This window comes from Leptidea sinapis, chromosome 22 (assembly GCF_905404315.1).
Source record: "Leptidea sinapis chromosome 22, ilLepSina1.1, whole genome shotgun sequence".
Lineage (NCBI taxonomy): Eukaryota > Metazoa > Arthropoda > Insecta > Lepidoptera > Pieridae > Leptidea > Leptidea sinapis.
Genome location: NC_066286.1, coordinates 7166815 through 7193343, shown reverse-complemented (window position 1 = coordinate 7193343; position 26529 = coordinate 7166815). Strand labels below are relative to the sequence as shown.

At 35.7% G+C, this 26529-nt stretch overlaps 1 protein-coding gene and 1 non-coding gene across 2 annotated transcripts; one reads left to right on the top strand and one right to left on the bottom strand.

The window, feature by feature from the left end:
• The first annotated feature begins 12012 nt into the window (after positions 1 to 12012).
• Trnam-cau (transfer RNA methionine (anticodon CAU)) lies at positions 12013 to 12084 on the top strand. The gene has a single exon. It is a non-coding gene; the product is annotated as a tRNA-Met (tRNA).
• A 4620-nt stretch (positions 12085 to 16704) lies between these two features.
• On the bottom strand, positions 16705 to 24701 carry LOC126970885 (uncharacterized). Its single transcript, XM_050817036.1, has 5 exons — positions 24455 to 24701; positions 23831 to 23900; positions 22494 to 22599; positions 21956 to 22153; positions 16705 to 17234 (listed from the first exon to the last, which is right to left on the bottom strand). The coding sequence occupies exons 1-5, from the start codon at positions 24514 to 24516 to the stop codon at positions 17023 to 17025; spliced, it is 648 nt and encodes a 215-aa protein (XP_050672993.1). The 5' UTR covers positions 24517 to 24701; the 3' UTR covers positions 16705 to 17022.
• Positions 24702 to 26529: the final 1828 nt, after the last annotated feature.

The window sequence follows — 26529 nt, the reverse complement described above, 5'->3', positions numbered from 1 at the left end:
GAATGCGCTGTAGCGTGAACTGAAGCGCGGTTACAACTGAAACTTATGCCAGAGATGTGCTAATGCCAAATGGTGCGTCATATACTATCAAAATGGACGAATGTATCATGGGTTGACAATGTTTTGGAGATTCGCGATCGCTGGGCCCTTTTTGTGAAACGTTGCATCGTCTGGTTTATTTCGAATAAAATATCTAGTATAAAAATTAGTACAGAAACATGTGAATCAATTTGCGAGTAATTTATTCGACGATTATATTGTTTATAATCAAAATGTATAAATGTATCATGGATTGATGTTATGGGAATACACGAGGTATAAATAAATCTTGCAGTACTGTTATAAATGTATGCGTTTGGCTTACGAGTAATTTATTCGAGGATTTATTTGCGTTTATGCAAAAACGAATCATTGGAACATTGACACACCTAACATCTTAGATAATTTAAGCGACTAGATAGAACCTCTTCCTGTTAGACAACCCATGAAACAGACCAGGTATATTACTTTAGTTAGCGTGACATGCTACCTCTTACACTCGCGATTTGTATGTCACTTTGTGTTAGAGTGCGTGCATTGCTCATTATAGAGGTTAGCAGTTAACCTCAATTTATTTCTACCTTTTTATAGCAGGCATAGTCTATCTAGTCGTATAAATAATCTAAGCCTAACATCATCAAATCCTACTGTACTAAATGACACTAAACTATGCACAGATAAACAAACACAAACAATAAGCTGATGATAGAGGTTAGCACTTACCTAGCATACCTACTACGCACTAACATGTTTATACGGAATTGTATTTTTTTATGACAATAAGGGACTAGACGAGCTGGACGTTCAGCTGATGGTAATTGATCTGCCCATTACAATGCCGTGCCGTTCAAGATTCTTAAAAAGTCCAAAAATTTTGAGCGGCACTACAATAGCGCTCGTCTCCTTGAGACATAAGATTTTAAGTCTCATTTGTCCAGTAATTTCACTACCCACGGCGGCCTTCTGATAAAACATAATAATGCACATTACTGCTTCACGGCAGAAATAGGCACCGTTGTGGTATCCATAATCTAGCCGCCATCCTGTGCAAGGAAGCCTCCAACTGAAATGTTTTGCTTATTAATAATTTAGTTTCCAGGTTTGTACAAGGTCAATTTTCATATTTGATTTTCAAGTCTTTTAATAACACAAGTGAATCTGTTGTTACGTTGCATCGGCTAGTCTACAGTGACAAAATATTCAAGACTCTGATAAACTAGGCTTCGGTGGCGCAAATGTTGCTGTCGCCGTTGACTCTCAACAAGAAGCTCCCGGTTCGAACCTCGTCCGGGACGTACCAATGTCTTTTCCGTTTTCCAATTCATGTGTACGTTTATCGGACCTTGTATCAGAAACGCTGTTGCCATTCATATATATATATATATATATACTAGCTGACTAGACAGACGTTGTTCTGTAGATAATTAAAAAAAACTGTTTTATAGAAATTAGCCAATAACATTTCTAAACATCAAGAATTATTTCGTAAGAAATGCTCCATGTTGTTATAATGAAATTGTTTCACAGCAGAACTGTCAAACCGTGCGTCAATAAATTCTCTTACAGAAAATATGTCCATACAAAACAAATATTGGAAATAAAAATTATTATGGGTCCCAAATCGAAATAAAAAGTATCCTATCTCTCAAGTTGGACTAAACTGCACTTCATGAAGTAATCCCCATTTAAATCCGTTTATTAGTATATCTAATATATACAAATTACGTGACACATTGTTTGTCCGCGATGGACTCCTAAACTAATTAACGGATTTAAATGGGGATTACTTCATGGAGTGCAGTTAGTCCAACTTGAGATGCAGTGCCGTTCAGGATTATTGAAAAACCCATAAATTCAGAGCGGCACTACAATTGCGCTCGTCACCTTGAGACATAGGATGTCAAGTCTCATTTGCCCAGCTACCGCGCCCTTCAGACTGAAACACAATAATGAACATTGACAAATATGTATCTAGGAACTACGTATTTTTAACAATATTTTTAATGTAACATACGAAGTTATCACCCCTACTCTATGACTTAACTATGTGACTTTTAAAATAATACTAGCTGACCCTGCAAACGTTGTATTGCCACATAAAGTAATAAAAAAAATCAATAATTATAATATTTGTGGTATAAAAATAGATGACGACCGATTCTCAGACCTACTAAATATATCGTACCTACATAAAAGTTTTGCAATAATCATTATTTTTGATTACCATCTGCATGCAAACACAAAAATTTGTCAAAAACATAAAAATATAATGGGGGAAATAGGAATAATGAAAAATAGATGTTGGCCCATTCTTACATTTCATACAAATCGGTTCAGCCGTTTCGGAGGAGTTTGGTAACAAGCACCGGGACACGAGAATTTTATAGATTTCTTTATAATGATGTGATCAGTCTTATTTTTAACTTCATGATGCCATTAATTTCATTTAACTTTATCAAATGATGTAATCAATTGTCTTTTGTTTTCATTTATTTTCTCTATATGAAATAAAGGGCACAACGTGGAGAGCTAAAATTTATTTAAATCATCTATAATATATTACCCTTGTCAAGAAATAAAGGTCTTACCTTACGTACAACCAATTGGAGGAATGAATTTCCCTCTGCGGTTTTTCCTACCTTACCTTCAAAAAAAGGCCGGCAACGCTCCTGACTTGACATCAGGTACGCTCGTTTATCCTCCTCTTCCATGAAAAAGCAAAGTACAGGATGCAGGCTAAATTATGGGTACCACAACGGCGCCTATTTCTGCCGTGAAGCAGTAATGTGTAAGCATTATTGTGTTTCAGTCTTAAGGTCGGCATAGCTAGTGAAATTACTGGGCAAATGAGACTTTACATCTTATGTCTCAAGGTGACGAGCGCAATTGTAGTGCCTCTCCTAATTTTTGGGTTTTTCAAGAATCCTGAGCGGGCTTCATTGTAATGGGCATGGCGTATTACCATGAGCTGGACGTTCTGCTCGTCCCGTCCCTAATTTTTATAAAAAGAAAAAAAAGGACATAACTGTAATGAAATTGCAAACCGCACTGACGCAACAGGTCGAGCGCGAGGGGGTGAAAGGTTAACGGGAGGAGATATTTTGTTCCAGCGAGGTCCAGAGATAATATGAGTGTAGTAATTAATGTATTAGGTGTGTGTATATCGCAGGCGAATTGAAATAATAAGGTTCTTAATCAACACAGAGTACTTATATACAAGAAATCCTTGAGATACCTATTTTATTTATTTATTTATTAGAATTTCAATTTTACACTAACATTACAGGATGATCCTAATGCGCTAGTGTAGTTGTCCATAAAAATAATTACAATATATCAAATTAATAGGTACAATTTAAAAGCTTAGTCATATAGATTATAGTTACTAGTCACACAATGTGAAATGTCAAAACCAGTTGAAATACAATCGATAGAACTAAATTGTAATAAACATGTGATAAAAAATAAAAATTTAGAAGTCAATATTTTTTGTTGATATTTAAATAATTTCTATAATACAAGTGGCCGCCTTTAGAACTCAGTCAGAGTACATGTGAAGAGATCGACACGTTCTGATACGGCATTAGTAAGTAAGAGTTATGGTTTATTCACGAAAAAAATTAATACTATAAAACAAAACAGTACGAAATAATCTTAAAATCTAATAATACAATCTGGACTCTGACCTAAAGTTATTTAAAGATTTGTATCAAAATTTGCATAACGAAAAACCCTTATAAACATAGATACCTATATGTTCAGATAATCGAAAGCACGCATTGTCGAAATGTACAAAATAAAACAAAAACATTGCGAATTGATCTTAATATCTATTCATATAATCTCGACTCTGGCTTAGATTAATTGAAAGAATAACTTTGCTAAACGTAAATCCATCGTAACAAATAGGTACGTTTGGCCAATCGGGCGGCGGCGGCGGCACGCATAGCGAAAACATATAAAGAAAAACAAAACAGTGAGATAATCTTAAGAGTAAGCGGCGCGTCGCGCAGTAGGTTGGTGCGGGCGCGTGACGTCACCAGCAGCCTGCTCTGTTGTCCGGCACTTATAGTCGAAGCTGTTCAAGGCTGAGTCGTCCTTCTTACCCCGCAATACCGTGAGAAGGTACTTGGCATGCGCAACTTCCCTTCTTGTTTCCAATTTGCTGTATCCCACCATACCCAGGACGAACAAATTCAAATTCAAATATTTTTATTCAAAATAGGATTTAAAATCACTTATTGAACGTCAAAATCTACCACCCATTCAAAAGAGACTGCCTCAGACCTGAGAAGAATGGGCGCAAGAAACTCAGCGGGCTTTTTTTTTTAATATAAAGTATGGATTACAATGTAATATCGTACAATAAACATTTATAATTAAAGAGCCTGAGGGTGTTCGCTTTATTCCCAGTCCGTGGTGTCATTAAGAAAATCGTTTATGCTATAATAACCTTTCCCACACAAACGTTTTTTAACAATTCTTTTTAATTTCGTAACACATTTGTTTTGTACATTTTCTGGGATCATATTGTAGAAGCATATACATCGCCCAGCAAAAGTTTTACTAACTCGACCCAACCGAGTAGTAGGCATAACAAGTTTATGTTTGTTCCTCGTGTTAACATGATGAATGTCACAGTTTCTAGAAAATACCTCAATGTGCTTATGAACATACAAAACATTATCGAAAATGTATTGAGAAGCAACAGTCAAAATGTTTATTTCTTTAAATTTTTCTCTTAATGATTCTTTAGGACCTAGGCTATAAATCGCGCGAATGCCCCACTGCAATTTGGAATCAAGAGTAATGCCAAGAAATACAGCAGATTCCACTGGTTTTACCACCTCTCCATTTAATATAATATTCGCATCTACATTTTTGACATTTGGCGCGGTGAATTTAATATATTTGGTTTTATGAAAGTTGGATACAGCAACGGATAGCCAGGATACACCCCATACAACTTCAAATATAAGTACCTTGCAAATCTATAAGTGACTCTTCACCAGAGCTTCATATAGGGCACGCAGAGCATTGAGGTTAGTGAAACCGTTTGATTGCCTCAATATAAAGCCTAGGTTACGGTACGCCTTATTGCATATTTCGGTTGTATGTTTTCGGAATGCGAAATTAGCAGTGAATTGTACTCCTAGATCTTTTACCTCTGCGATGCGTTTCAATGGCACGCAACCGACACAGTTTTGGTGGTGGCGGGAGACGCCCGCACGACTTAATATCAGGACCGAGCACTTTCTTACGTTGAAGAGGTTATTTTGTATCAAAGAGCTCTGTCAAAATGTAAAGTTCATAATGAAATGACTGGGCAAATGAGACTTGACATCTTATGTAGCTAGCTGACAAACGCAATTGTAGTGCTGCTCAGAATTTTTGGGTTTTTCAAGAATCCTGAGCGGCACTGCATTTTAATAGGCATGGCGTATCAATTACCATCTGCTGAACGTCCTGCTCGTTTCGTCCCTTATTTTCATTAAAAAAAAGTGCTGGCAGATAATTAAGTCAAAAGATAAAAGTATTCTTGGTTCATTTCAACGTTGTGGTAGTTTTTGCTACTTGCAATCATATTAAATATTGTAATAATTGCTAGGATTTTATTAATAAGGACAATTTTGTCAGATAATATTCGTAATCTTGCAAATTACTAATCATTTGAGTGATGTTAAGACACATCAAAAAAGTCTAAGCAACATGTACTAATTTAAATTTTAGGATGGTTTTTCACATTATAACGTTGTATTTTATTTTTAAAATAATATTTTTAGGGTCCTATGATGTAAAAATAACAGCTGTTGTCTTTATAAGTTCTTTTCATAACAGAAAATAACAATATTAGAATTCACTGCAGAAACTAAGGTACGACGTAAGGGCACACTTAAATCATCGGGAATAGAACATTTCTGATTGAGTTACAGTAAAACCTTTTTTAGAATTTGAATACTGGCCTCTTAGAATCTTAATGACATTCATACAATTAAAAAAAAAATCAAAAACCAAAAACTATGTTGGTTTAAAGATGACAAGTCGTTAACAGAAATGGAGCTCACGCGTGAACATTTCCGTGCCATAATTTATCACAATTTTCGTCGCGGCTTATCTCAAGATAGATATCTCAGCGAACTTGTTTCGATTTATGATGGTGAAGCACCGAGTCAAACGACAATATACCGCTGGTATGCCGAGTTCAGACGCCGTCGTGTGTCGCTCACCACTCTTTCTTCTGCAGGTCGACCAAGAACAGCGGTCACGCCTAAAAACATCGAAGCTGTTCGAACTATTATATTAGATGACCGTCATGTGACAAACGAGCAGATTCAGGCTGTTATCAGAATCGGAATGAGTGCAATTCAGTCGATATTACATAACGAGCTGTGTGTAAGAAAGCTAGTTTCCCGCTGGGTTCACCACAATTTGTCCGAAGAGCAAAAGGCGGCTCGTGTAGATTGGTGCCGGAATACTCTGCAACGCTTCAACGGAGGGAAGTCAAACGCCGTTTATAGTGTCTTCTCATTTTTAGAAACAGGAAAACGTTGAGCTGTTGGGCCATCCTCCGTACAGTCCTGACCTGAGCCCAAACGATTTCTTTACATTCCCTAGAATGAAAGATTTATTACGCGGTCAACGGTTTGAAGACCCCGAAACAGCTGTGGAAGCGTACAAATCAGCCATTTTGTCAAAGTGCATTAAGTTGAACGGAGAATACTTCGAAAAACAATAAAATACAATTTAGCTATACCGTGCATGTGGTTTTTCTTTTTCCGATCATTTCAGTGGGCCCCTCGTACATAAGCAACTAAACATTTTTTTAACAAAATGAAATTTCTAAAGAAAATGAATTTATTGTGAAAGAATAGGATAATTTAATACAAAGTATGGCCTCCTCTGCTATTCAGAACATGTCGGCAACGATTATTCATTGAATTAATGAGACTGTTTATGTCATCTTTGGGTATTCGCTCCCAATGGAATTGTAGCAAATCCTTCAGCTGTTGGGTTGTTGTCACTCCGTCCAAGTCCTTCAAAACACGTCTCTGGAGCATGTCCCCATGCGTGCTCGATGGGGTTGAGGTCTGACGATTGTGCAGGCCGGGGAATACCCTGACGTTCTCCGTTGCCAAGTATTGACTGGTTCACCGAGCTTTATGTAAACGCGCATTGTCATGCATTAACGTAAAATCGGAGCCAAAGATTTGTCCAAATGGATGGACATAAGGTCTGAGAATATCCACAACGTAGTTTTCAGCGTTCATGTTTCCATTCACAAAAAGGAGCTCAGTTCGCCTGTACTTCATAATACCGGAGGACAAACGAGGCAGAAACACCACGGCACCCCGCTCCACGCTCAACGTGGACCTTTGCAATATCAGGGGAATTCACTCCAATTTAAACGCCGTCCACCACCACCTTGAGACGGCGCAACCGGCCTTGTGTTTCCTTACGGAGACGCAGATATCTCGACCTAGCGATACGTCATATTTAACGTACTCTGGGTACAAAATTGAGCACAATTTTTTGCCTCATGCCGGGGTATGTGTGTACGTTTTTGATGTGTGTATTTTAACAACCACTTCCCGGCAACAAGTGTTACGTAAATTATGAACTCAATTCGTTTCACGCGAAAAAAATCAACCCCATAAATTTGTATGAATGTTTTTGCGATGAAAAGCAATAAGATCACAGGTTGTGAGGTGTAAACAATTCCGAGTGTAAGTGGCTCTAAATCATCCGCATCATAAGTGATTAAGAATGACACTTCCGCGATCGCACAAGAAGCAAGACGCGTCTTGTTCTGAGAACGGACAGGATTCGCGTTCCGAGAAATTGTCGTGCTATTTTTATTCTTATTCTGGCTAAGAGATATCCATAACTATAGATCGTTCAACTAAAAAAGGACTGTGTGGTTTTATGAAACCACGGTAAAAGTGAAACTTTTTTTCACTAAAACAACTTGGAATAATATTCCATTAAGAATATAAAAAACGCTTTATAAATCTTAATTTTATACTTGGAAAATTGGAATGATAATGGGTAATAATAAAAACAAACAAAATAGCGTGGAGCACCGGCACAAATGAGTAATAGTCTATACACTTACACGGTCAGCTGCTGCGAACTATAGGCGCCGCCCGATCGTCACGCGACATGCAACACACAGACGTAAGAGTTTGAAACGATGTAGTAAAAGTCATCTAGTTTTCGGAAAAAAACCCGTTAAATTTTCAAGAAACGATGTTAACTGAATTTCCCATATCAACGCCTTTAAAAGGCATAAAAGGCATTTATTTTCTCAAAATTGATTCCTTTAGAATTATTTTTGATATCATTCCTAATATACTCGATACTACTACCGCTTCGGAAACAAATGGCTCTCTGAGAGAGAAGAAGCGGCGCAAGAAACTCTCCCAGCATTCTTTTTTTTTGCGCTATTTTCAATGAAATATATAATATAGTTCTGTCATTGCTATTGGTACAAAATAATCATAATATAGGCTGTCGTATTACTTAGATATTCAGCTGTGAAGTAGTAGGATTTACAACAGAGCCATTTTTTAATAAAACATTTAAATTTATTTATAGATAATGCCTGAACAGTAACTGGGACTTTATTATAAAAGTGTACATTTACCCTTAAAGCTATTATGTGTCTTATGAAGTCTACTAGAATTAGTTACAAGCAATCCCTTATTTCTATTTTCATCCTAGCTTCAATTTCGCCATATCTTCCCCTAAATCCTTCCTGGACAAAGCCTCCTGGATATTTATTTTTTTATAAATAACTAGCTGATATGACTGACGTTGTTCTGCCAATAGAAAATGATAAGGATTAATATCGTATTTGTGCAAACGGCTTTTACATTACCGCTTTATAATTGCCATTTTTGAAAATATTAAAATGTATATAGTATGTTATCTTTAAGAGATAGACATATGCCATTATGAACTTATCTATAGACCTTTATTAGATACACAATTCCACCATACATTATTTTGTTATATCTCAAAGGGTTTATTTAGACAGCGTTTTCGTTCAAAGCTCTCGGCTTATTTTTTCTGACATCTCCAACAAATTTCGGTAATTTATTCAAAAATGTATACAATAACATAACAAATTATGTATTACAACCTTCCTCGGGAACTACGCTGTCCATTAATTAAAGTGTGAAGATAGGTGCAGTTGTTTTTCAGTTTATCGCGAACAGACATACAGAAAGACGCGGCGGAGGACTTTGTTTTATAATATTTAGTGATATCAAGATCTACTTCAGGCATGCCTCTGTCATTTAGATTTATTCTATAACTTATTACTAGAAGACACAAGTTTACCAGTGGGAGGCTCCTTTGCACAGGATGCCGATTATACCTACTAGATTATGGGTACCACAACGGCGCCTATTTCACTACTGTATTTCGGTCTGAAGGGCGCTGAAGCTAGTGAAATTACTGGGCAAATGAGACATAACATCTTTTGTCTCAAGGCGCAGTTGTAGTGCCCCTCAGAATTGTTGGGTTTTTCAAGAATCCTGAGTGGCACTGCATTGTAATGGGCGTTACAACTACCATCAGCTGAACGTCCTGCTGAAAAAAAAAGAAACCTTTCACAATTTCTTACCGTGCCAGATTTTTTAAGTTAATACTATATAATAAGGCTTACGAAAACCACAATCAAGTAATTTTTTTCTAGTTATAATTAGGTAAGTAGAATCTATATCGTACTCTATGGGAGGGACCAAATGAGTAACATAATAAATTCTTAGCCATATACTTAGAATTTTGATTTTTTCCTGTCTCTGTACAACCTATCTTAGTCATTTAAATATTGGGAATTGTTTTGGTGTCTTTTTTATTAGTCTCTAAAAATGATAATTGACATACCGTTTTGAATTCGTTACATTTGAATAATTACCCTGTTTATATTAAGCAAATAACTGATTATAAATACCATTATTAACCTAAACTCAACGCCACAATAAGAGTAATGCTTCTAGTATTCACAGAAATATATATTCAGATTTCAGTGTGCGCTTCAAGGAACAAGGATATATATCACTCGGCTGACCTAACTCAGTGTTGCCAAAACGTAGGATTGTGAGAAATATACAGTCATGTTTAAATATTAAGGAAAATTGAAGAAAGAACATCTATTCATTTACTTATGTTTCTTTTCCGAATACTCTTCTACGTGGACAGTTGTTGACATGCATTCTTTTGAACATCTTGCTCAAGAAGGCGCGCGCGCTTTGCACTCTTAGGCCCGGTTTCCACCAAAGGCTTTGGTCCAAAGCGGAGAGGAGATTAGCCGAAGCGGTCAGGTTATTTCCACCAAACCGGATTTAATAAGGGGTCTTTATTTTAAGAAAGGGTCTTTATTGATGGTAAATGCTTTTTATATATGTGGACTTTTATTTTCCGGCCATACGAAGGGAAAAGACTACCCTCCGGCATAACGACGGGAGGGAGGTGGTGAATGCTCATGCATTGGTTATGTGGGACTCACGTAAAAACCGAAGTGCGTACCCACAAAACACCACATAAGGTTGGCTTTGGGCAAGTGCCCTCGAAGCCTTCATCGAAGGCGACCTTATCTTGGGGAGAGAGAAGCACAAGCGACACTCCCTATGGTGTATCCGCTGGGATATAGCACAGAAGGTGCTATATAATTGGGACTATTGACATCAGAAGGATGATCACAAACTAGAGGTTAATCTTAATATTGACACACTTTTTACACAAATTATCTTGCCCCAAATTAAGCATATATAGCCTGTGTTATGGGTTACAAGACAATGATATATTTAATACAATATATTTACTTAAACATACATAAAGTCATATAAACATACATGAATACATTTAAACATCCATGACTCGGAAACAAACATCCATATTCATCATATAAATGCTTGCACCTACCGGGATCGCACCCGGGACCTCTATCTTAGTAGGTAGGATCGCTAACCACTCGGCTATACAGGTCGTCTTAATGTGTCTGATTATCTCCAGATGTCAAGAGGTGATCCAGGTGTAAGTGCACCAAGATCATCTCTCTATCTATTGAATCGTTTGCCCAATCATACGATGGTACATCAGCACTTCTCTCAGGCCGATGGCTTATTGTATCATCTCTCAAGATGACAAGACACATCAACGAAATTTATTTTTTTATTTATTTATTGGTTCCCATACAACATACATGTATTAATAATTACAAAATAACGCTAGTATAAGTAAATCATTATTAACATATACGTCAATTAAATGGAAACACTTATGATAGTAACACGTGATATTTAACTTAAATAAATGAAGAGTTATATAAAACAATAAATAATTTTATGTTACTATCATGACTTAGGAAAATGCATGTAACTTGTTAACTTAGATAAAATAAACATAAATTTAAAACACACAAACTAAAATTATATCCTACATACTATAAGTATAACATACAATAAAGCGAAACTGCTACATATTTCAAAAAACATAAATATGAAGCACATAAAGATAAGCTAAGGCAGGCGCAGAGTGTCTAAAACTAGGCGTCGAAAACTGCACAGACTATTAGAAAAAATATCAATACAGTTATTTACTGAATGAACTTTGTCTTGAGTTTTCATAGAAAATGCAAAGAAACTTTAAACCATTTTGAAATATTTTCCTTCACTAGATTATTAAAAACCGATTTCAAAAAGTAAAAAGGATAAAATTACTTAATATAAATTTTATTTTATACTTACACCTCTAATGCAAACCTGATATATTCAATATTAATAAAATACAATTTTTTGTTCGTACTACCTTAGTACTACCTATTGGGAGATTTAAAGTCTGTGCCAATAAAATATACCAATAGAATTGAGAAACCTCCTCCTTTTTAAAGGCGGTTAAAAATCGGTGACTTTTCCGTAAAATTTTTAGCTAAAGTAACCAGTTCGTAATTTCATGCAGTGATACAAGAGCAGAGTGGCGCAGTGGAAGCGTGCTGGGCCCATAACCCAGAGGTCCGTGGATCGAAACCACGCTCTGCTATGAAATACTTTTATTATTTTTTTTTATTGAAATTATGTTTGATTTAACTATCGCGTTTTATATTATATTATTAAAGATTATAAATTAATTATCTTACTAAATTTCTTAAATGTTAACCTTTTTGCAATAGTAGCAAATTCCATAACTTTAACTTTGTATAATCTGATGATGCCCTTACATAGTGACATATTTTCCCTTAAATTGTGTAGGGAAGACAATGGTCTGGCTCGGTGCCAAGACCCACCCAGACAGACAGACACAAAGACTTTGTTTCCTCGTTTCTCAAATACACATTAATGTCGGTCGCACATCACATTTCAACGAAATCACTAATTTATTGGACTAACACAATGTAAGTTGTAATTCCACTTGCAAGATGTCCTGTAGACCTGGTATTGTGACTCAATTATGATTGTTAATCAAACACGTCATATAAAAGATCTTTGTTTAATTATGAAGACACAAGCGAGTTAGAACTGACATATTAAGATAATCGATAACATTAGCTGTTAGAGCGCCTTCGCACTACGTCCGATCCGAATCCGATCCGTACCGGTGAAAAGGGTCCGGTGTACTCGTAGAACGATTTCTAACGGTTGACGGAAAGAAATCGTATGACGGAAGCCGCATCTAGTGCGTAAAGTACCATAGAAATTATTCTACTACTTCGGACCGTGTTTTCCACGGATACGGATCGGATTCGGATCGGACGCAGTGCGAAAGCGCTCTTAATCAATATTTCTGTCGTACTAACTGTCGTGATAAGCACAATTATTATTCTAGCTCAAAATTGATTCTTTGTCAAAAACTAGAAACAAAGGTCTCCATACGAACTATTTTAACTTTAACTTTACTTAAAATCTTAACCAATCGTTTCGAAAAGCGTAGACAATTTATACGCCTAAATAGAGCCTCTTGCTGTTAGAAAACCGATGTAAACAGGCCAGTTTATTACTTTAGTGTGCGTGAGAAGCTACGTCTTACCTACACTCGCAATTAACATACAAATTTGTGCATTGCGCAAAACAGAGGTTAACAGTCAACCTCGATTTTTTTCGACGTTTTCACAACTGTCAGTCCATCTAGACGTATAAATGATCAAAGACGATCATAATATTTTCCTATATTATTCTTAATAAGGTTCTATTTGCGAGATTGGAAGAGAACTACAAACAAACCGTACGGGTCACCTGGTGTGAAGTGATCACCGCCGCCCACATTGTCGTGCAACACCAGAAGAATCACAGGAGCGTCGCCGAGGAAGTTTCCAGTTTAAGTTGTTTACAGTAATCTAGCTCTTTCGTAACCTTAGATATCAACAAAAAAAATGAGACAGACATTGATAATATTAATCTTATTTGAAAGAAAATAATTCATCTCTAATAAGAAACCAAGCAACAGTTGAGAAGGTTATACAGAAAAGTTACCAGCAGTTATTTATTTAATTCTTTGATCTTATTTTCAGGCCGCTGTACAAAGAGTATAGAACTTACACTGACTTATTCTTGCCGCTCTTTTTGCAGTTCACAACATAACAACAATCATGGCATATTCTAAAATACATACAAATTCTCAGAAATCATAAAGTTCCATTGACAGTCCGCCAATAGTTCAGATATCTGCCACGGCATGCGCTGCAATCGCTTTATTATAACCCCTACCATGTACTTCGCAGTTCGTACATCGCAATAATAATAGCCAACTCGCAAACCGCGCTCTAGACACGGCATTCGCGAAGGTAATATTATAGCGCGACCGAAAAGTATTAGACCCGTTATTTATTTATCAATACTCTCTCTACTTACTGTCTATTGTTTACCTGACGTGGCAATTGCATCAACATTTTGTATAAATTCAATCAAATCGTCAACAAGGACGCAGACACATTACGACAAATGATAACAAGAGACGGCGATATGCAATATAATAAATACTTTTATTGTGCACATTGAGGGTATTCGTAAAATATGCTTTAAATGTTAATGTTGTTCTTACTTTTTAGGTCTTCTTAACACCTAAATACTTATGCTTATGTTGTCTTTTTTTACGGAACTAATATAAGCATGTAGTTTCAGATGATTTATTTTTTGTCTTTTGATATAACACTTTATATTTAAATATTATCATAATACTATTTTGACGACACTTGTACACGGTAAAACATGAATGAGTTTATGGTTCACAAGAATTGTGAAATTGTAAATTTCACATTTTTTTATTGTTGGTTTAAAATAAAAAAATTAAAATACATCATCATCATCAGCCGAAAGACGTCCACTACTGGACAAAGGCCTCCCCCAAAGATTTTCACGACGATCGGTCCTGCGCTGCCCTCATCCAACGTATTCCGGCGATCTTGACCAGATTGTAAAAGTACATAAATAAATAAAATTCAATTAATGTTAGCAACACAACCTATGTAAGGCTGGCAAAGTGGCAACATTTTCGGAGTCTGACAAGAGAATACGGACGCGTTATCTCTAGTGAGTTTGTGTAATATTGGCTATTCCTTTGGCCTGTTATTCTTATAATGAGGTCAGCAGTAACCCAATATGCCATAACTTTTTAATTGGTAGATGTGTCGTAGGAACTCGTGAAATAATTCAGTTTGCGAATAAATTGTAAACAAGATCACAGGAAACGCTTGGTGAAGAGCCAATTCGGTAATTTAAACTGTTGTCAGCGTCACGCGTCGGTACGTTTCTGATATATTATTGTCCATACCGAAGAGTGTTCTAGGGTTTACAAACATTTGAAGATGAAACGTTAAAAAGGTGAAAAGTGCGAATTTGTGAATGTATGACTTACTGTTTGAGTATGTTTGTATGTGTGTATGCATCACTTTACATATTATATTATTGTAATTGAAATTATTTGTAAAACGATGAAAATGTAAATCTTGATTTAAAAGAGTGGCAATAAGTTTCTTGCTGCTTCTTCTCATTCGCTCAACCCTTTACGAAGAAGCAGTAGATTCAATAAGAAAAAATATTTTTATTTAACATTCATAACTGTTTTTTTTTATTTGATTTGATTTATAATTACGAAATAATAACAAACATTCATAAAACTCTTAGCATTTCTTGACACAACAGACAATGATTTCATGATGAATCAACTTTTCAGCTGTCAAACCTCTGTCGAAATAGCGTCCAGAGTACCATTTACGTCACAAAATAGCGAATTTGGTGGATAAAATAACAATTAGTTTCTTTAAAAAACGTAAGAGGAGCTTAGTTTAGGTATAATCCTGTCAAGAGTGCGAGTAATTATTTTTTATTAGGTTTAAAAATATAATAAGGTTTTCAGAGTAGTGGGTGTGTAATGTGGGTGTAATTACGTAATATATTAATAAATAAACACGCTTATTAATGATGTTCTATACACAAATAAGGACATACCATTCGCAGTCTTATAGCGGAACGGGAAAAGACAATGCAGTAAGCAAAATCTCCTTAGTCGTGTGTCCATTGTCAACGTCCGAATAGGGTTATAAATGCAACATACGTATTCTACCAGTGGAAGGCTCCTTTGCACAGGATGCCGGCTAGATTATCGGTACCACAACGGCGCCTATTTCTGCCGTGAAGCAGTTATGAGTAAACATTATTGTGTTTCGGTCTGAAAGGTGCCATAGCTAGTGAAATTACTGGGCAAATGAGACTTAATATATGATGTCTCAAGGTGACAAGCGTAATTGTAGTGCCGCTCAGAATTTTTGGGGTTTGCAAGAATCCTGAGCGGCACTGCATTGTAATGGGTAGGGTATAACAATTACCGTCAGCTGAACGTTCTACTCAAACGTCATTGACAGCTACGGTCTTTAAAAAATATGATCGGACTTGACATAATATTGCGAAGAAATTATAAGAAAAAAAAAGCAATAAAAATGCCCAACACATGGCTGTATAGGCCTGAACCCTTTGCCTGTCCTAATATTGGACGAAATCAAAAAAATAACGTCATTGACTTTCAACTATTACTGTAGATATTATTGGCGCTATATGCGCGTATTATTCATAATTCATTTGAACATTTGCAGCGGCTAAAACGCCGACAACGCTCTTGCGATACGTCTCCATTGCAGGACATAGCAGCGGTGACCCAGGTACGTTTCATTTCAGCTTCTATTCCTTAAACATAGAAAGGCGATGATCTTTCATATCAGTGAGAGTTGATATACCTCTGGTTCTTCTGGAAACATAACACTTTGCAGTATATCGGATTGATCCAATTGATCTTTATTAATGTGGGTGGGTTCAATCCTAAAATTACACTTTTACGCAAAAGTACACTCAATTTTACTCGAACAAATATTCGTTCAGAAACCATAAATCAAAGACCGCGTCTCCACTGCATTTATTTCCTTTGATGCTCCTTTTGATATTCCGTATGGACGTCTCCATTTACTGTGTTCCTGCCTCCAACCGCCAACTTTCGAATAGATTGTATCCATGATTTAAATTTAAAATTATCGAGTTCCTTATACAAAATATGGAAAATATTACCTTATTTTATGACAAAAATATAAGATTTTTAATGGAAACTTGGGTTATTATAACTTTATTATCATAAACATGTACAATTATAATCAATTTTCAAAAATTGCGATTCAAATACAATTCTTTAAATTATAATAAAGAAAAAAATAACAGTAATTTTTTGTTAATGTTTTACACTCTTATATGAACATAAAGAATTGGAATTTATATTTAATTTAATCACCAAAAAAAGATTTTATGCACCTACCCACATGTCATAAACAAAGTTATATGGCGCCATAAAACTGATATTGACATAATTTTCAAATAATGTACGAACAATCCTTCGTTTTATTTTAATCGAAACCAACCCTTTTATATATTATCTTGTTTTCTACAACTTAGATCTGTGACCAACTCGACCAGACTCAACCAGAGCTCAAGAACAAGAACAGACTTAGTACAGCCTCTCTCCATCGTAGGGAGCTCCGTCGAGTTCTGGTTGCCTGGTACCCTCGGGCGGCAGGCCCCAGCGTGGTCTACAGCCGTTGTGCGCGTGGAAGCGAGGAATGCGATCGTCGCGTATCATTTCGTACGCCAGGCGTGCTGTGCTATTCTGGTACTCACTCAAACCCGTCTTGTAATAGCACGGGCGAACATATCCAAGAACTGAAAACAGAAATTTTAATGTCATGGCCATCGCTAGATGAACATAAAGGTTCTAACCCACTGGAAACATTCGCTTGTGCTTGTCGCGCTTTCGCACTACTTCCGATCCGTATCCGTGAAAACACGGTCCGAAGTAGTCGTAGAACTATGGTAGTTTACGCACTAGATCCGGCTTCCATCATTCGATTTCTTTCTGCCGACCGTTAGAAATAGTTCTACGAATCCAGACCGTTTTTCACAGATCGGATTCGGATTGGACACAGTGCAAAAGCGTTCTTACAATACTGCCTCTTAGACTGACGATTATCATTTAAGATACGACTTAAAGCACCGTAACATAGTCAACTACAAGCTGTGCGCACTACAGGTTGTATAATTTGATCATTTATACCTCTAGATAGACTGTGACAACTGAGAATACTTCGAAATAAATTAAAGTTGACAATTAACCTCTATTTTGAGCAATGCACGCACACTTACACAAGGTGACATACAAATTGCGCGTGTAAAACGTAGCTTGTCACGCACACCAAAGTAATAAACCTGACCTGTTATCATATGTTGTCTATCAGCAATAGGCTCTTTCTAGACGTATAAATTATCTAAGGCTGTATCATTAAAGCTTGCGCAATGAAAATAGTCAGTTTTCCTGAGTAAATGATGTAATAATACTTGTATATTGGTTATTGTTGAGTAATACACAAATCTGCAACGTTACATTACAAGCAAATGCTGTCAATGCGACAGCACCTTTAGAATTACTTTGGTGATAAGTGATCATTCCTAAATGTATGTTCATAGGCACTTAAGTGAAAATTCTAGAAACTGTCATAACCTTAACTTTAACGCCAGAATCAGACATAAACTTATAATGCCTACTACTCGGCTAAGTCGAGTTAGTAAGTCTTTTGTGGGTGTGTTGTAAAAGCATATACGCGAAGATCCCAGAAAGTGTTCAAAACAAAAGTAAAACGTTATTCAAAAGAATTGTTAAAAACGTTTGTGTGGTAAAGGTTACTATAACATAATTGACTTTCTCAATCATACCACAGATTGGGAATGGAGTGACCGCCCTAAGGTTATTAAATTATAAGTTTAATTGTACAATATTACTTTGTAAACATATTTATTCGATGAAAAAAAGAATCCCGCTGATTTTGTTGCGCCCATTCTTCTCAGGTCTGAGGCATTCATTTTGGAATGGGTGGTAGTTTTTGACTTTCAATAAGTGATGTCACATCCTATTTTAAACAAAAATATTTGAATTTGAATTTAAATCAGGAAATGGTGAGAACTATACATATAAGAAATGACATCAAAATGAATTCTTAAGAGGTAATCTTAAAAAGTAATCTTTTTTGAGAAAATAAATTCCTTTTTTACATCAAGATGTGTATTGCAAAAAATTATGTTATAAATGTGAATATTAGTGCTGTTTGCTAGATTATGTGTTAGGTAGTTGTTAAACAATCACTCATTAACAACTTAATCGTTCATCATGAAAATATGCACACACCTTAATGGAAAATAGCACATGTATATTTTATCCGGAATCTTTAGGAGATCCTGAAGGAGAGCTTTACAAATATTGCGCTCGGACAAAACAAGGACTTGGGCAAAACTAACTAACTAACTGCTTATTGGATTTGACTAAAATGAGGAGCGGGACTGTGATCATTCGTTGCGGATTTTTTATTTTATTTTAAATGGAGAATAAAGATATATCTTCAATAGTTTAATACTGGATTCTGTAAACTACCATTTATTTACCATTTATTAGACGGTTTAAAGCAGCACAATGCCTGCATCTTACTTGACAATATGTAGCCGAGCTTATATGTTTTTTTTAATGAAAATAAGGAATGACACGAGCAGGACGTTCAGCTGATGGTAATTGATACTGGCCCATTACAATGCAGTGCCGATCAGGATTATTTAAAGACCCAAAAATTCTGAGGGGCATTACAACTGCGCTCGTCACCTTGAGACATAAGATGTTAAGTCTCATTTGCCCAGTAATTTCACTAGCTGCGGCGCCCTTCAGACCGAAACGCAGTAATGTTTACACATTACTGCTTATCGGCACAAATAGGCGCCGTTGTGGTACCCATAATCTAGCCGGCGTCCTGTGCAAAGGAGCCTCCTACTGGTATATCTTTATGTCACTTTTGTTTGACATAACAAATTGTTGAATTATTGATGTAATACTTTTTAATTTTTCTGCACTTCTGCTCTATTTAAGCTTTTATAATGCCAATACTGCATGGACAAGATTCTTAAACAAATTTATCTCATCCCAAGAAATCGCCAAAATAGCGCATTGTTGAACCATTTCTTGACAGTTTATATAAAGCTTCTATTTTTACATAAAAAAAATAATTATCTACAGAATGGGAGAAGAAAATTCATTTCTTCATTTAAATTTCTATTTTTATATACTGTGCGCAAATAATATCACCAAAATACTCCCTAACTTTTACAGTTGGAGCCATGCTAATCATTCAATCTAGATAAAAACTGTACGAAAATTATTAATTGTACACCAACACTATTCAACATAACATAGTTTTGTAAAGAAATTTGTATTATGTTTGTAATAAATTAATAATGCTTCTAAATCCGAATTAAAACACTGGCGATCTTGTACGAGAGAGGCAACCTAGCTCCGCTCGATTCCTCAAGGTCGTTGGCTCGGACCCCAGCCTTAATTATAAGTTAGAGAATATAAGCGGCGGTGATCACTTAACACCAGGTAACCCGTACGCTCGTTTGTCCTCCTTTTCCATTAAAAAAAAGTTAGATATTAAGTTCTGAATATGTTTTAGTTATTTAGTTACGTATTTAATTGGTTAAATAACGGGTTATAATATCATAATAATATTTGACATCCAATTAGTTATTTTAAAGTGATTTCCCTCAATTCTGGGTATTATAATACAAATTAAATTGCTCTGAGAATTGAACAAGGCATACCAACATTTATGATCGATTTTTGTTTTCGAGAGGACGAAAATACATTTACGTATTGAAGAATGTTGGGCTCGGGTGTAAACACGGTAGGGGTTTTTACACCTAGGAGGTTTTTAGTAAAAACCTCCTCTGTGCTGATAGCCCTTAAAGGCTTATGTTCGATGCGGCCTTCGAACAGTTGGCTCAGTTTGTAAAAGCCATCGGACGGAACCCGAGAGGCGCGGTTCGAGTCCCGCATCGTTCAAAACTTTTGGTAACAAATTTAATTTGTATAATATTTGTATTTCGATGGTAGATGTCCTGATGTTTTTCTTAGCTGTTAGCCTGTTACCGAGTAGTTAGATGTATCTGGCCTTCAGGTATTTGTATAATGTGTATTGTGTGTCTGTGTTTATCATTACTGTGTCCGCAGTAACAGTAGCAGTTCTATAACAATCATTATTTAACTCACCATGTCATCGTCTCGGTGCGAATGCAAAACAAAATTACGTACATTGTTAAAAGGTAACCATTATATTAGAATGAGTGAGGTATGTGCTTCAGGAAGAATCTTTTTGTTTTTTTTTTTATGGAATAGGAGGACAAAAAGCGTACGGGTCACCTGGTGTTACGTGATCACCGCCGCCCACACTCTCTAGCAACACCAGAGGAATCACAAGAGCGTTGCCGGCCTTTAAGGAAGAATCTTCAGCAATGCCGTCAAAAATAGGGCATCAAGGGACTAGTGAAAGGAAAGACAAGACAAGAAAAAACTAACCACATTACAGCTTCATTATAATGCAAGGTTGGATTGCATCATATTAGCTGTTATAGTTAAGATTTAAGTCAAATTTAACGTTAACACAGACTGCGGAATGTGTTGCACAATATCAAATATTTATTTGAAACTTTTGACAGGTTGCTATTGAGCTATTTAACATTAACAGTAGCTTTAACCGGCGATGACTGGACGGTTACGGTTAACAGCTTAAGTTATGACGTCATCTAAGAATTATCAAATGGTGCAACACATTTTTTGCTTAGCCGGTACTTTAACATGTTTGGTTAGTGCAACCCAGCCTGAAAATCATATATTTCATTTATTTTTTTATAAAATTGAATCCGTGAGAATACTTTATTTCGCAATACAATTGTGCTCTGAAGATTCATGCGAGACTAAAAGTGGCGTTAAAACCCACAACAATGCCATATTCCAAAAGCCACATTGAAAGCCAACGCCTAACCACCCAATGCTGAATATTGAACACATTTGTTTGAAAGCGTGTGTTTGTTGGGCTATTTAGTCACGATGACATTTAAAGAGTGACAGTAGGGCTGCCATTTTTTGTCAGTCCGATAATATGAAATACGTGACCAGTTTTGTGTTCTTAACTCAATTTCGACAGCATAGTGGTTTGGAACGTTTTTCTGGAATTACGTCCAATTACAGATGTTAATTGTTTAATTTCAGCCCTTTAAACAGATGCTGATCAAGCTATCATGCAAATGAGGCCTGATTATACAAGGCTTTCTTCGCTGAATTTTGGCTCACCGCTCGAGATTCTTGCCGAAGTCTTTGATGTTTCGATTAACATTAAAAGGCACCACTACACTTACGAGTTTGTCAGGCTTGGCTTATCTTTGACACAATGTGAATATTACAACCAATAAGTATTGGTTCTGATTACAATTTTAGAAACAAGTTCAAGTTCAATAATAATTGCCGGATTACTACGAAAATGCCTTGGCCAAAAAAATAAATAAAAACTAACTTCTAAAGTGTGTCTTTAGCGGTTCCAGCGTGGGCTTATTCATATCTCTCTCGTACAACTCTCTGGCCATCTTCATTAGCTCAGAACTCTTTATATCCAATTTCTCAGTCGGAAGGAGAGGCACCTCCTCAGCTATCTTTACATCCTTGTCGCAGACTGGACGCTTCACGCGCGGCTTGAATGGACGTGTCTTGAATTCTGTTTGCAATATTCAAGTCAATTTTATCATGCGATATGCGTACATCAAATATATTTTCTTTGAGTATTTTTATTTGAATACGAACATATGTATCAATTGGAGTAATGTGATCAATGCTGTCCATACTCTCTTGTACTCTCAGAAGAATCCCATGAGTCTTTTTTGAAGGTACCTGTAGACACTAAATAACAAAGCTATTTCCAAAAGTTTGTGTAAATATCGTCGCATAGTACCATAACAACACGCTTGAATCCTGATAATCTGTTATAGGCAAGCACCTAGTTTAAATAATTTATAATTTTAGTATAATATAGGTAATTACAAAAAGCAGAAGTGTACCTTGTGACAAGTGAGCACAATAGTCGTTGTAGTAAGTGGACTGGCTGCGAATACATCTCATGGTCTTCTTGATAAACTGCTCAATCTCCTCATCCGTCCACGCTTTCTGTGACAATCAATAGATTATGTACATAAAAGATTATGATTTCACTGCTAATTCTTCCTTTGTCGTATCTCCTCAACAAGTTCACTACCCGAACTGCCACGGACTATTACGGGCAAACTTAGCGTTCTTCGAAGCTCGTTAAGTTAAACTTTTCGTCGCAATTCTTGGCAGGCTTCTTGCCAACGGATTACAAATCCTAAGTTTTACATAGTATAGCAGGCTACCGACTGTAAAGTAGATCCTAGATGGAAATACAGCACGAGAGTTCAACAATCAAACCAAAATTAATGGATCGTGCCTCAATCAGACAGTTGGCTCAGAGATCCCGAGAGAACCGAGTTCGAATGCCGCAACGTCCATAAATGTCAACAGAACAAGAAACATGCAGTAGTTTAAAAACTAACTGATAGTTTGGTTTTGTAGAGATAGATTAACTGCAGTATTTTATACCAGTTGAAGAGATGATGAAACAACTTTATTTTACGGCTATTTGCGAATCAGTCTTTTTTATAGAATACGTTTTTTTAGACACAAAAAACTCTTAGTATTATTGTAGTATATGTACGCTGGATCGCCAAAAATCTGAGCACAACCACGTTTTGTGAAACACAAGCTCCTGAATTGGCTCGGGGGAAAAGTTTGGAAAAACCCATATAAAAAACCCATGTTTTTCCAAGCTTTCCCAGACCAGATTGTTTTTTCGCCTCAAAACACCCATGCAGTAAATTTCATCCAAATTAAAATATTAATATAAAAATTTAACCAAGGTTCCATACAATTTTCGCGTGAGTGAATGCATAGAATTCGATGGATACCTTACTGTTAGCATACTACACGTAATTAAATCTCGACCTTAAGACTGACATTACATAAACAACGGGATTACAATTTTATTCTTTCTTGGTTACGACACTGCTTAATATCATTCGAGAAAAATCCTTATATATATATATATATCCCATATATAAAGGCGCAATTGATTCATTCATTGACTGAACGTTCAGTGAAATTATAACAAGAGATACAACTCCTAGTGTGTTATTTGTGATCAGTAGTTGTGTGTAACAAGTAATTTGTACCTAGATAGGACATTAAGTGGCTCCGACATTTAATAGATAAGGTTCTTGCGGAATTCTGCTTTTTTCGGAGTTTTCCTGAACCTGTAGTCTTGACACGTTACAATAATATTTATAAGAATTGCTCGTTTCAATTAAATATTCAAATAACTTACATCTTCGGTCCCTACTCGTGGGTCTAACCATTTTCCATCCAATTTAGCCCATCGATTTTCGGGGCGGCACCTGAAAATGATTTAGATTACAGATGGAGAATGTGAAGAAGTGCTTGCGGATAAAAATATGATTGTGTCATTAAAAATCTAGGACAAATGCTTCGTTACACGCCCTAAGAGAAGATATACAAGAAAATCATCTGCTGAGCTATCTTGACGGAAACCCTACTGGAAATCATGAATCACCTGACCAGATTTTTCAGGAATATACCTGGAAAACCCACAGCTCTTGGTATACCAAGAGGCGGCGGTTAATGATGCATTCTATATCGTTGGAGAAAAGGGGTTATTTGCGATGTCGCGGTTGGGATCGGATCAAGTCTCATTTGCCCAGTAGTTTCACTAGCTATTTCCTTCAGATCGAAACACAATAATGTTTAAACATTACTGATTCACGGCAGAAATAGGCGCCGTTGTGGTTGGTACCACCGGTAAACTGGTGGTGGTCACCTCTTTTCAGGTGAATTACTAGCTCATTTGCTGATATAGAAAAAATACTTGGACTTAGTAGTAAATTTGCCGTAGTGCCTAATGCGTGTGTTCTAAGACTAGGTTCATACTTACATTTGCGTTTTCCTAATAGGATGTGTACGATATTCATCGAAATATTCTGTTAAAAAAGACATTTTTACTCGGGTAATTTCTTTCGCGGTTCGTTTATAAACAAAACATTAAATTATGTGACAGTTTTAAATGAAGTATTGACACTAAAATTACTTAGAGCAGCACAATTTATGACTGAATGGTATGCCATTATAATACTTAAACTAAAAAATATTTATTAAAGATTGTATGTTTTTAAAAAATCGGAAATTTGTAAGATTTAGAACTTCCTACAAGCGATCAAATACAGTACTGAATATTGAAAGTTGTTTTATTCAAATTTAAAATTCTTTCAAATCATTGCTTTGCATGTTTTATGAGTGCAGCTGTCGTCAACCTTAATATTAAATATAGTTCTAAATATTTTAAAATAGAAAATAATAATAATAAATCAATTTATTTGAAAATTGTTTTTATAAATATTTTGACTTACACACTTAACTTCTTACCTATGCAAGATTAATCTTTTTTATATTTATAAGGAAGAGATGGACAAACTAGCATATGGTTAACCTGTTGGTAAGTAGTATCGGTTGTCGAAAGACATTCAAAATTAACCATCATTTTATAATTATTATTATTATTTTATTATAATTTAGGTTTGAAAATCAATTTAACAAGTAACCGTAACCTTGTACAAGAATCTACATTATAGCAATATTTTTATGGAATAGGAGGACCGTTGATTGGCCGAGAAAGACTTGTATAAACCGTGTACCTCCAGTAATGTCATTTGCATTACAATGCATGTTGAACATCGGAAAACCGACGATAGCATATCATCTGTCTATAATAAATATTAAAAATAGTACAATACCCCAAATCTACTGCTAAAAAATAAAATACTATAAAAATAAGTAATTTTTAAATCTGTTTGTTAGGTAAATATACTTACCTATTTAAGAAACATAATAGTATATCGGTAAGTAATATGGTAAGTAATTTGGGGACCTCAAGTTCTTAACACCTGGAAAGTCATTATAACGATGTCTCGTCGGTACAGTTTTTATTCCCCGGTTAGCCACAGACTACAGAGCTGCACAGTCGGTACGGAGCGCGAACGTTCACGAAGTGTATTTTTGGATAACACTAATTTGTCGTATCTGCACCGTACGAAGGTCATTATCGTTAAACTGAAATCAATGCTCAAGGTTCACGTCTGTTGAATGATTTACATACTTTTGAACTTTCTTGTTCCGCCTTCATTACCACTAATTATTGTAGTTTGTATTAATTGTTTTGTCTGATAACATTTTGACACTTACTTTTATAATTTATTATTACCTACACATTCCTCTTTTATTAATAACATCATTAGGTACATTTGTATACTATAAAACAGTTAAAAAAATGAGATAAGGACTTATGGATAAATAATTATTATTATGTCAATTTAGTCTATTGTTCTATCATCTCGTTTTAATGCTTCAGCTTAATGAGATGGTGTAAATGAGCCTTGATTTGTTTGACATACTGGTTTCTCCTCATCGTGGTAGGTACTTATTGTAGGTACTAATTATTATAGATATTTTGATACTTAACTAAACCTTTAAAAAAAAACCTTTTAATGATGGCGAATTCCAAAATTATTTTAATAGATAGGAGTTTGACATAAGTAGGTAGAGTATTATTCATAAGCTATTGCGTATTATGTATCCAATACGAATAAATGATTTGAAACGGACAGCCAACTCTTAATAATAATAATAAATACATTTATTTCGGACCAAATACAAATCTTTGTTAATGCTTAAAACATTTGTTTTGATAAAATATATAACATGTGGACCTCAAGTTCTAAACACCTGGTTTGGTTCTTAATTACTATAAAACATTACGTAATAACGAATGTTCGTAAATTAGAATTCAATTAAATTGGTGTGAAGCCGCATCCACCTTAGTAAAACTGGGAGTCCCACCGCAAAATGCACTACAACGCCACGGCAGCCCCAGCAGTAGCTACCCTGAGTGTATTATTATATTGTACTCGGAGGTCACTGTGTGTACTCTGCGCGTAACCAACCCACAGGATGCAG

What these genes read in the sequence shown, in the direction of transcription:
- LOC126970885 (XM_050817036.1), bottom strand. Translation starts at nt 24,516, where the DNA reads ATGTCTTTTTTAACAGAATATTTCGATGAATATCGTACACATCCTATT. An exon ending in CCTATTAGGAAAACGCAAAT is followed by an intron (nt 23,901 to 24,454) that starts GTAAGTATGAAC and finishes AATCATTTTCAG; the next exon opens with GTGCCGCCCCGAAAATCGAT. An exon ending in TTGTGCTCACTTGTCACAAG is followed by an intron (nt 22,154 to 22,493) that starts GTACACTTCTGC and finishes TATTGCAAACAG; the next exon opens with AATTCAAGACACGTCCATTC.